This window comes from Choristoneura fumiferana, chromosome 12 (genome assembly GCF_025370935.1).
Source record: "Choristoneura fumiferana chromosome 12, NRCan_CFum_1, whole genome shotgun sequence".
NCBI lineage: Eukaryota > Metazoa > Arthropoda > Insecta > Lepidoptera > Tortricidae > Choristoneura > Choristoneura fumiferana.
The window spans coordinates 11,543,410-11,555,993 of NC_133483.1; the positions used below are offsets into that span (position 1 = coordinate 11,543,410).

Consider the following 12,584-nt stretch of genomic DNA (forward strand, 5'->3'; position numbering starts at 1 on the left):
ACTGTGAAGTGGTTCTATGGTGGCTCATGAATTAAAGTCCTTGACCGTAGGTACTTACCTTTCCCCATAGTACCTCTTTCCACCTAACCTTAGTAGGGGAAACTGTTGTACCTTGGCTGTAGTTGTACCTCGGACAGTCGTCGAAATTTAAATGTTCCCGCATTATTTTAATGTCTTGTAATATGCCATTTGAACCATCGGCGGGAAGTATCGAAGTAAAGTTAGTAACGAAACGCAACGCTGAATGTGATGTGTGAGAAAATCATGAAAATAAAAATCCCTGTACAAAAAGTATTTTTTGCCTGCCTGTTTCAATTCAATCACGGACATTGTAGCTTTCTGTATAGAATAGACTTATTCTTATCCCACAGGAATTATCCTATATCGCGTACGAAACCGCGGGCAAAAGAAACACGTAGGTTTTCTAAAATTTCACCCCTGAAGATGTGAAGCAGGGGTTCAAAGTTTGTACGAATTATAATTGAAGTTGATTTTTGCATTCGAAAATTTGCACTATCTGTCTAAAATAACGTCTGTCTGTATCTGTATTTCCATAATAATCCTCCAAAAAATCAATCAAATCACGAAACTGGATCGTAGAAAGTAAATCTATGTTATCCCAATTTAACGCGAGTGAAGCCGCAGGCAAAAGCTAGTATAATAATAAGAACAAAAGACTAATGGACTTACCTACGTTCAGATAATGACCGTCCATCGCTCGACATTATAAAAACTAAAAGTCAAAAGCCAAAGGATAGTAAACTAAAACAAAAAACTTGTTTTAAAGTTTATTTTAATAGGTACCTATTGAATAAATTAAAAGCGAATAGATCAGACGGCTAACGAGTCACCAAGTTAGACGCAAGACGTGGTCGGTCTTTCTCTTTGATGATTTTATAAAGCCGAGAAACTGGAGTTCAGCCACGGCTCGAGTAAATCGGATCCTGAAACAGAAATATATACATAAGGTCTATACGACGTGAAGGACTCACTGACTGACAGAGAACGTAACCCACAACCTTAGCCAGCTAAAAGCAGAGTTTAGACTTGCTAGAAAAATCATTCAAGTTGCATTACATTGCGGCGCTCGATTGACCACTACTCAGTGAGGGAGGCTCCCAATGTAATGCAACTTGCACAAATTTTCTTGCAAGTCTGTACATTCAATAAATAAATCACTTTCTATGGTGGGCCAGGAATCATATTGATTGGCTATACCTACCTAAACTACATAAAGTATCACAAAGGTGCACTAAGGGGCCTACGCTTAACTGTTTTTACTCACGCCGCGGGCGCAAGCAAATATAATAAAAATGTGATCGCATCGAAAGTTTGAGCCTTTCTGTTAAAGACCCCATTTATTTCCGTTAACTTTATGGGAAACTTTTTGAAAATTATACGTAGAAAATGAGCACTTAAATTTAAGTAAAGATCTGTTCACTCACGAAGGAGCGCCCTTCCACATTTTGTAATTGTAGTTGTACGACAAGTCTATTTTATGTGTGCGTAGCTTGAACGTGGCATTTATTTGGTGTCCGTACCGTCAGTCACGCAGACTAAGACAACGTGTAAGTACGAGGTTTACTCGTACTATTGCACATTGAAAAGCTGATGAGGGGCGCTCCTTCGTGAGTGAACAGATCTCTGCAATGAGGGTTTTTAATTTTTTAATATTTTTAATTTCTTGTCACACCTATTCCATCTATCCCTATCCCTACCAATAGAGATACCAGGTAGGGAGGGATAGGTACGCCCTAGACGTGGTTCACCAGCTTTGTTATTTTGGATATTATTTCAAAATTCTTAAGATTCTATTTTCAATGAACGATTACTTTATGATATGAAGTACGCGACCTTTATAAAATACGCGAGGGCCCACGAGGATACAGCACCTTATGCTAATGATGACATAGCCGAGGAAGGACTGATTTTGCAAAATTTCATAAAGTTGCGAAATGGGGGATCAGTGGCGTAGCTACCAAGGGGCTAGGCGGGGCAGTGCCCCGGGGCCCTCAAGCTCAGGGGGCCCTCGAAATTCTGCTTTATAGCTGATGATAAAGTTGCTTAGAAAGTATTTGTATATATAATGATTTTACTTCAAAAAAACCTTACCAGTTTTGATAGCAGTGGGCCCCATTTTTTTATTTGCCCCAGGGCCCTAGGTTACCTAGCTACGCCACTGTGGGGGATGATGACGAATCGATGAAGCTAATCTTACTGTATAGTGGCATCCTGGTCTCTTTCCTCGTCATCTCCAGGCTGGAGGACTGCTGCGAAGGCTTGCAGCCAGTCGTACAAGTTGATGTGTTTGCCGCATTCGCGGTGCAGCTTATACGCCAGACACACGTCGGGGAGAGAGTCCGCTGCGCTTTCCGCTGACGCCAGGTGGCAGCACGAGCACTGGGTAAAAGGTTGTATGGTAAAATATAAGTTAATCCAGTCTCTAATATATATATAATTCTCGTGTCAGTGTTTGTGACCAAACTTCTCCGAAACGGCTTGACCGTTTTTATGAAATTTTTGTATATTCGGTGAATCTGAGAATACCATTGACGTAATAGTACATTGTGTCTTAAGGGCGGTAAATAAGGAATTACGAACGAGAGTCTATTAGAAGCCCGAAGTCGAAGACTGAGGGCTTTAAGGAGTCGATGTTCGTAATTCTAGTACCGCCCGTGCGACATACAATGTTTTTCATCACATTTGCGAGTTTTTTTTTTATTTCTAAAAGAAAAATTATAATTGTTCCAAATATTGGCGATACCTTGGGCTGCGCTCTTGGCAGCGCTGCCCTCCGCCTCCCGCACCATGCGCCTGACGTGCGTGTGCGTGTGGTCCTGCAGCAGCGCGCGCAGCGCCATCAGTACGGGCACGGACTCATTTACCGACCTTGGGCTTCATGACAAGAAAATTTGTACGCGCAACGACTCATTTACCGACCACGGGCTTCATGACAAGCACATTAAGGTCGAGGGTTTTATTTGGGGGGTTGCAAGCAAGGTAGCCTGCATGTTACGACCCTGTTTACGAGCAAGTGTGATGAAAACTATTTTTCATACTTCTACGCGGACGAAGTCGCGGGCAACAACTAGTATTTCTATAAAATTTGATTCCACTTCACCATCAACGTATCATCACCATTTTAATTGGTAGAATTACAGTTAAATAACTGGGCGACCGAGCTTTGCTTTGCTCGGGCCAAAACTCAAACACGCGTTTTGGGACTAATAAATTAAGCAGGCATAGGTCGATTTACAAGAGCTGGCACGAATGAATTGAAAGAAAGTAAGATTACTTGTTACTGTGTGAGTGCCGTTTTTATACAGGAAAGCCCCCTAATATTTTGTACGCAAGTAGACCTACAAGTAGGACCTACAAGTAGGCCAATCAACTATTTTACCGACACTTTGGGCGTCTCCTGCGTTACCAAAATTGTCTCTGGCGTTACCAAAAAATCGTACTTCCAACAAGATATTTCACGGTTTAATAGGTTGGACTTATGTAGGATGGCATGTATTCATGTACACCATCTATTAAATTACAGAAAAAACATGTTTACTTACAAAAATCTGCAACTGTTTGAAAAATGTCGCGGACAGATTAGTGTCGGTAAAAAAGTTGATTGGCCCAGGTAACACACAAACAAATAAAACTTCTTAATTTTTCAAGAAAATAAAATATATAATCTCCACATTATTACGACTTAGTAGGTAAAACTATGATAGAAAGGTAATTTGACGGTTCGCTACAAATATTTTACTGCCATGGAGTTTATATTTAATATTTTCTACTTCACTTATTCAATTCATTCGTGCCATCTCTTGCAAATCAACCTGTAGTATTTGATTTTTCCCATATGGGAAATTAAGTTCCTAAAATCTCACTTACTAACTTATTAGTTTAAAAGGAATGATAATTAATTATAATATGAAACCTAACTCCTACGGTAAAAAAATAGCAATATCACAAGAACAAAATTGCAGAAGTATGTACCTGTAAATATTGAACAGGATTGCTCAAAGCAGTGTGCACAGCCCCTCGCGGCGCGCCCACTATCTGCTTCTTAACGCTTGCTACATCACTGAAGAACAGTATTTCGTGGAATGTCTGCGTGAACGGTGGCTGCAGACCCTCGGCGAACATTTCTTCTAGGTAACTCACGAACCGAGCGCGTATCATCTCGAATTCGGACTGCACTTTGTCGACTCTTGTGGCTCTTAGAAGTTGCTGAAAAAAAAAGCTTGATTGAAAATATAACTTCTTCCGATATATATACTGGCGTAGAATTGTTTGACGTGTAGAAGAAGAAAAGTATAACGGAGTGGAGCTTTTGTAAGATTGCCCAATGGCAGCGATCTGGGTGATACATATTTATAAATATAGGTTTTTAGGTATTTTTGGTATCTAAACCTAAAAACCTATAGTAGTTAGTTTTACTTTTCCCTGTTTTTGTAATAACGTATTTGTTATTTGCTGTATATATTTTGTGAAATTAAAAGCACAACTTTTAATAATTTAAAATAGCTTTTAATAAATTGTTCCCAAAGGGCACAATATGAACGAAATAAGAAGTCTTCACTTTACCTCTTTTAATTTATACCTATTTCCAGGCACTACCTCCATATCATATTCAGCCTCATCAGCTGTTTGTGTGAGAATAGTCGCCTCGGTGCTAGCATTCTGGAGCTGTCCCAAAAACGTAAGTAAATGTATTCTGACAGTCTTAGTAAAGTTCTCTCCAATATTATCATCAAATGCCGTTTTAGTGGTATTTTTCTTTGTCGGGCTAGACGCAAACTCGGTGCCGATAACCTTCAGAGCACCCTTTATACTATCTATTAGTTTCACTTGTGATTGAAAGTTTATTAGCTGCATACATTCTTTGAAAGTGAGTGACTGACAAATAAACTCGCCCACGCATTTGGTGTAGATTTCACGAACCTGCAAAATGGATGTTGCAAGGTCTACATGTTAAATCTCACGAACTTCGTGTATAAAGTTTACACACTCTTGTTCTGAGAGGAGGCCTGTGCCCAGCAGTGGGACGTATATAGGCTGGGATGATGATGATGATGACTCTTATCGGAACTCTTATCGATCGGTTTACACTCTAACTGTGTACACAAACATACAAGGGTTACGAGGCCGTAATAACCAATAGGCTTTAGAACTGACATGCTCATTATCTTTTGATCAAAGTTCCATAATAAATTTTATTAAGATTTAAAAAAAAACAATAGGCAAAGTAAGCCACTGTCTAGGGGCCCCGCATCAGCCCGCACCCAAAAGACATCGAAAATGTTTCATACAGTGAAAAATTTATTGAAAGTTTTGTATTTCAATTACAATAGCTATTATTGTTTTTTGTTTCGATTGACAGAATCAGTTGATTTTATTAATATTGAACTTGAAAAGAAATGATGATTGGCTGAAAAAAGTCCCGAAAATTGTATTGCCTGGGGGCCCGACATGGTAAACCCGGCCCTGGTTACGACTGTCAAATCCTCAAGTGAGGACCACGACCAACATGTGTAGTGACTTAGAAGAAGAAATGCATTGCCGTTTGCCGGGTCTTAATATATTTTTTTAAACTGCCGTAGAGAACAGAACTACTATGGGAACTAGCGACGAGGAAAGCAGTCTATTGTGTTATTATACTTCTTTCGAAAACATAGACCTTGATGATGTCTCCGGCAGGTAAACAATTATTGTGTGATACAATTATAGGTACCTAAGTACTTACAGTTTTTCCAATCACATTTTTAGGCAAATCTTTTAGAAACGCTGCCAACACTCGTACAGACAAATAAAAGCTCTGCAGGTAATTATGGCGCCTGTTCAGTTCAGTGCAAAGAACGTCTTTGAAGAAATCATCGTTTTCGAAAAGACTAATTTTAGTTTGAAAAGGTTGAGATTCCAAGTACGGTCGGAAGGATGGCAATTGCCTGATAGCCTCTAAATCTTCTGCACACAATTTAAAAACTGCATTTTCAATGTTACTTCGTTCGCAGCAAAGTGATTTCACATTATCACAATAGTAGTGCTCCATCATACAGTACTGGCAAAAAAAAGAAAGACATTCTAATAATTAAAACATTACTAAGATACTTAATCCATAGCCTAATCAAATCATAAAAAATAAAATCTATCTGTCACACAGTGGTGTTAAGAACCTGATTTCTTATAATAGCGAGTAGCAGTTACGGTTTTTAAAACACACACAACTTGTGTCTGCTTTTAGTGTCTGTGTATATGATGTCAGAGTTTTACTTCTCGAAGTTATTGTTTCCTCATAAGACACCACGGCAGTTTTTGAATAACAGAATTTATGTTAAAAAATTTGGACGTTTTGATGGATGGTCCTTAGGAGGTTAAGCTTAAACGGTCCTTGAGTTTAGGTTACCAACAAATCATTACCTTAATACTCTGTATCAGTCCAGTGACAGAGAAGTCATAGAATAAGAATACATCAGTTAGTAGTTCAAAAGCCTTTCCTGATAGATGAAGCGGACTTGTGTAGTTCAAAAATATATCTTCAAGGACCTGAAAATAAACTGATGTTAAAACCAAACACTCAGAAATTAAGGTAGAAAGTAATCATTACATCAGTTCTAAAGTTTCAGAATTTCACAAAATAAAATACTGACCTGATTCATGTAGACAGGGGAAGAATGCGAATGGAATACTTTTATAAGTAGTTTTGAAGAGACATGGTATGGAAAAGATTTATGAAGCGCTGATACTGAAGTAGCAACTCCAAATACAAACACTATTGGAAGCGATGACAGATATGAACTGCAAATGAAATTACCGCACATTTTTATTTATAAAAATAATGTAACTTATTCCAATACGTATTTGACAACTCCTGAATTTGCCATGAATGATATATTATTATGAAAATATAGATATACAGACAGTGTTTAGCGAAGAGAAAACTTAAATTGATTGAAAATTTAATTTATAGTGATTTTTTGAGAAATCTTTATACCTGTCTCTTTTTCAAACGCACTCTCTCTATGCAGCAAGTATCGCGCTACTTGCGTGTGACGTCACATGCAAGTATGTCTTTCTCTGTCTAATCTTGAATTTCAAACCTTTATAACTTTGTTATTTGTAAAGGTAGCTTAATTTTTTTTTTCTATTTGATAACAGACATTGTAAAGTTTTCATTTATAAAACATATAAAAATAGTCAAATACCGTATTGAACCGATCCTTTGCATGCCATCGACGATATACGAAAGTTGTCACTTATATCCAACTACATGCCAAACAGAAGCTATTGTCCTAATGTCGGTATACATAGGTAAGGTATACATTAGGTACAGTCGCGAACAGGGATTGTTGAGCCACTTGCCACCGACCGTAATTTAGCCATGTAATGTTATTCTGGTTTATTGATGACAATATTAACTTCGAGTATGTTTAACTCGGCTAAATTATAAACAGTGGCGAGAGGCTCAACAATCTCGGTTCGCAATGGTATAACAGCTCTTGATGACTTTACCTTTAACTAAACAACTTTTCATTTTATTACAATCAAATTTGTCTGTTGGGATGTGTCCGGAGCATTCAAATGTTAACAATAGCATTATTTTGCATATAGCATAATTTACCTTATAATCATTACAAAATCCTGTAAGACATTACAGTTAAAGCTCTCAAAGTCTGGTATAATAATAACCAGAGATCGCATGGAGACTGTGTGTTTCTTCTTGGGTGAACTATTTAAATATTTGCTGCGGTACCAATTCTGTAGAGTCGTCATTGTGCATTGGTTCTTCTTTAATTTTTTTGTTGGTGTTGTTTCATCCTCTGATTCTATAGCACTAGCATCCTGGAAAGAAAAATACCTTGTTAGGAATTGTGATTTTTGAATTGTACTAAAGCATTACCACCAATAAATTAAGTACAACAAAAACCAGTCAAGTGAGAATCAACTCCCGCTCTGAGGGTTCCGTCCAAATTTGTAGGCCTCTCAAAAAAGAAAATGCTCTAAACAGCAATTTGCATAAATATCCAGTAATAGCAGAACCCTGCTTCTAAGCAAAATGAACACAGTGGAAAGTCATTTTATATTGGTTGTTTAAGATAAGACCCCCTTCAATTTTCAATTTTATTTTTATTATTTTGTTCTTATAGGTAGTAGCTGCAATATTATAGAAATAAACATTATGTTTAAATTGCAGCTATCCGTCTATTATGGTTCTAGAGAAGCAGCCAAGTGATGGACGGACAGGTAGATACATTCTGAGAGGAGGCCTGTGCAGGAGGCAGTGGGACATATATAGACTGGAATAAAAAAAAAATTCACCCTTCACACATTAAAACTTTCAAAATTTTAAATACTTTATTTGCATTTAAACGCAGTTAGTGCTAAGTTACTAATGACGAAATACTTAAAAAATACTGTTACACTGTCTACAAGGTGTTTCGCAAATCCATCTGAAATAATATTATGAGTTAATAATAGTAAGTATACAAACATCACGTCTGTATTCCCAAATGGGGTACGCAGAGCACACGAAACGTCACGACTTCGGAGCCACTTTTGGCAATTTTAGGTTTTAAGTTTGACAAAAACGATACAATAGTGACAGGTTGCTATCCTGTCGCCTATGGTATACCTTAACCTATATCCTTTGTCGCCTCTTACGACATCCCGGGAAGAAATGGAGTGGTGTAATTCTAACCCAACACCACACGGGTCCACGGGTACCAGTGCCAGTTTTAGCACTTCCAGCGCCCTGGCCGAGATTTCCACGGCGCCCTCAACTTTTGGGAATTTTCTAAAAGGTATAGGCTTCAGGCGCCCCTTTAAGTCCGGTGCCCTGGGCGGTTGCCCCACTGCGCCCTACTCTAACGTTGCTACTGACGGGTACATGGGGTATACTAATCACAGATGTAGTGAATAATGTTTTTCCATCGTATTTTGTCGGAAAAGTTCGTATTTATCTTGCTCTCTCAACAAGCTTACTGAAGTTTACTGAAGCTGATTTATGAAAGCAAGATAAAAACGAACTTATCCAACCAAATACGATGGAAAACATTATTCAATAGATCTGTACAGCACTTTATGCCAATCACAATACAATAACCTTATCCATGACTTACAATTTGAAATATTATTTCCTTACCAAAATTTCATGATCATTTATTAACTGCCATACTGTATTCTCTACCAAATGCTTGATAGTAGACGCGTCTTGAGAGTTCACCATGGCAGTGTGTGGTGTCACTTCATCTCTGAAATAATACAAAATAACTTTCGGTTAAATTTTTCATTTTTAATACAAGCTTTTTTGCTGACAGTACTTTTTGTTGACAATACTGGCATTTTCCTGCAACTTGCATATGAATACCAAATTTCAAGTCAATCTGACCACAGAAAGTGGTTCAAAATGAGCTTGCAAGATTTGACCCAACAAAAACTAACATAGCAAGGTAAATAAAAGCTTATAAAATGGAGACTGAATTAAAACAAAGTAACAAGAGCTAAATGCGGCAACAGAATTATTAAACTCTTGTATTAAAATTGTTAGGACACTGATAAAATAAGCTTTCGATTGCTGCCCCCAAAGTTAGCTCACATGCACTCATTTCCTGCTTTGAACACAAAACAGTATTAGGGCAAGTATTGCTTCTGTGAATTCATAACGACGTTTGAAAGGCTAATTAATCTGAGCAACATTTTTTTAAATATTTTGTTATGTACATGTTGCGAATTAGTGAATAATTTTTTGTTGTTTGAGCTGTATCAAATTTTTCAGAAAAATGGCACTTAGGTCAATTGGGTGGATCAACTATTTCTTGTTGTTATTCTGTCCCGTCTGCGAGGGACAAAAGTAGTACAGTTTAATAGAAGAAATATGTTGTGTCACATTATACTAACATGCATATTAGATGACCAATTATAGAAGGGGCTTAAAACTACCACAAAAATGCATGTTCGGCAAATTTTAATCCTATAAACTTACGGTTTAAAGAGTGACTTGGGAGACCGTAACTATAGCAACGAGTGATAAGAAAAAGTTGATCAACCCAATTAGCCTTTCAACCGTCTATATGCAGATATAGCCATTGCAAAATAACTGATTAAAAATTACCTTATTTTATGAATAAGTGCTTCAAACTGTGACACATGGTCTGGCTGATTCACTCCAGTCAGCAAAGTAGCACTTGGGATAATTCCTTCCAAAGTGAGAGATTCATTGCAGCCATAAAATGATTTTATGTAATTCACAATGTCATTTAACAATACATCATAGGTTTTTTGATGCAGATCCTGGAAAATCCAAAAGAAAAATAGAATTTTATAATATTAGTACTAAGTACTATTAATATCTAGGGATAGTGCTTACCCAGACTCCTGATGTGGCATTTGAAAAAGAAAAACAGAATCACAAACTTATTCAGAAAAGAATTTAAAACTCTGTTATTGACTTTCTTCCACACATATCATGCCAATTACATTTATATAGGAATAATTTCAAAAGTTATCAGAAAGAAAGGTACTACTCACCATAATCCTAGTCTCAATTGCTTCCCAGTTTTTCTTATAAGCCTTATACCATGGTTCCTTTTTGAATTGTTTTTCAAACAAAGAATTTGTTTTATGTTTAGCATTTTTTGGTTTCTTAAATGTGCTTGGAAACAAGAACACACCCTGTGAACAAAATTAAATCTAGTGCTCATGTTAAGTAGTAAGACATTTATAATATAAACATTGAATTGAAATTGAAAAAATAATCATTGTACTTACCTTGGAGACCGATACCGTAGACTCCATAGTAAAATCTAGTTACGATACTAAAATGTGCTTTTCGAAGCGAAGTTAACTTTTTGATTATTTAGCATCAAAATCAACACAAATAAATAACAAAAGCCACGGTATAACCAAAGGGAGCAAGTCAGTCCAGCTGCTAAAGCACGTAGCTGCTAAATCGTAGTGGTTATATTCTCTTTGTGCTAAAGTACAACAAACCACTATTAAAATACTACTGTTTATGTAACTAAAACCTAACTAAAATAATAATAAAACCTAATGTAAATAAAGATTTCGTTATTTTACGTTTTAAAGTGCAGTTTGACTAGGAATACTTCACTATTTTTAATTATTAACAGTCTGTAATTTCGCGGTTACCAAAACGCCGGGTGTATTTTGTAAGCATTGCAAGTGTCATCTGATTGACATTGTCATCGTGACAGAAAATAAGGGATGGCGATCTGAGATTATTAATGAAATAATCGATATTTTCAACGGAAAAAATCGATTTTTAACATCGATTCAGAGTATTAAATAGATTTAGGGGCTGTTTCACCATCCATTGATTAGTGTTAACTGAAGGCTAAATGTGATGCCGTCTCTATCTGTTTTGTTCGAATAGACGGAGACGGCATCACATTTAACCGTCAGTTAACACTAATCAATGGATGGTGAAACAGCCCCTTAGTGAATCGATATTTCGGGATTGAAGATGGAGAATACCGAACCGGATTTTTTTCTCAAAATTCGTAATTCTTATCGTGCCGCTCCGCTTACAATAGTATTTGACAGGAGAATAAGAGGTACGGTAATTTCTTCCATAATTGGATTAACATATTGAAAATACGAACTAGAAAAGCAAATCAAGAAAAGATCGGTTTTTAAAGAATCGATCTTTTTGACTACGATTTTTTTGTGAATCGATTTTTCAGGCCTCGATTTGGATCGATTCGAGAATCGATCTTTTCAGGAAAGAATATCCCTAGCTCTAGAGAAAATCAAGGAGCGGCCACATGCAACATGCAAGTCGCTCGACACTCGTTTCCAACGTCAAATCTGCAGGGCTACTACGAAACTCGATACTCGAAGTTTGTGTCGTGCGGTCCCTCTGACACTTATACTATTTAATACGAGAGCGAAAGGGACGGTATGATACGAACTTCGAGTTTTGTAGTAGCCCTGCAGATCTGGTCACTAGTTTCATTCACCTTTAGTTACTTACGCACAATCGCATCAAGCTGCTAAGATCGTTCCGTCTGCTTTATATCGACTGAGACTGATACTGGTTGTAGTAGCAGTGTTAGTTTCATTCTTTAGTTAGGCTGAATGCGACTAAGAGCTTTCAGACTGATCTGTTGGTGCAGTGTTTATCTTTGTAGGCTGTGCACGAGTTTGGATTCGACCATCGACACCCCACGTTTATTTCCGTGAACATTTGTAAGCAGCTGGGTAGGTCGGTACAATGTACCTACTGTAACTACACATGTTTGCATGCTTGTGAGTGCCCCCAGTTACGTATTTGTGACAAATATTTATTTAATTAACTAAAATAGATAAATATTTATTTAGAAGAAAAGTCTATTTGTAAAATGTGTACCTAGCTCATCCTATTTTTTTTTAATTGCTGTGTAATGTCAAATGTGTTTTTTAGTGCTTGTCCAGGGGGCTACTACGAAATTCGAAATATGGATTCGATATGTATTGTCTTACTATTTTGTATTGTCTGTATGTTTGTGTACGTCTATTTAGGGTTCGCAACAAGCACTCTACTGCCACCACCGTTTTAAAACTGCTTGAAAAACTGGTCAAACACAAAA

General features: G+C 37.1%; 1 protein-coding gene across 2 annotated transcripts; it reads right to left on the reverse strand.

Moving 5' to 3' along the window:
• Positions 1-775: 775 nt before the first annotated feature.
• On the reverse strand, positions 776-11,322 carry Orc3 (origin recognition complex subunit 3). Of its 2 annotated transcripts, XM_074095322.1 has the most exons (13): positions 11,074-11,322; positions 10,765-10,970; positions 10,525-10,668; positions 10,109-10,287; positions 9,140-9,248; positions 7,619-7,839; positions 6,648-6,795; positions 6,418-6,543; positions 5,744-6,058; positions 4,585-4,941; positions 3,994-4,227; positions 2,219-2,400; positions 776-944 (listed from the first exon to the last, which is right to left on the reverse strand). In XM_074095322.1, exons 2-13 carry the CDS (start codon positions 10,789-10,791, stop codon positions 848-850), a joined length of 2,139 nt encoding a protein of 712 aa, XP_073951423.1. In that variant the 5' UTR covers positions 10,792-10,970; positions 11,074-11,322; the 3' UTR covers positions 776-847. The 2 variants fall into 2 exon arrangements, with proteins under 2 accessions (XP_073951423.1, XP_073951422.1); XM_074095321.1 differs by having other exon boundaries at positions 10,765-11,322.
• Positions 11,323-12,584: the final 1,262 nt, after the last annotated feature.

Bases quoted from the DNA above. Each gene is read 5' to 3' on its own strand.
- Orc3 (XM_074095322.1), bottom strand. From the start codon at position 10,791: ATGGAGTCTACGGTATCGGTCTCCAAG. The intron at 10,288-10,524 runs GTGAGTAGTACC...TGGATTTTCCAG, and splicing joins CAATTGAGACTAGGATTATG to GATCTGCATCAAAAAACCTA. The intron at 6,796-7,618 runs GTAAATTATGCT...TTTCATTTGCAG, and splicing joins GATTTTGTAATGATTATAAG to TTCATATCTGTCATCGCTTC.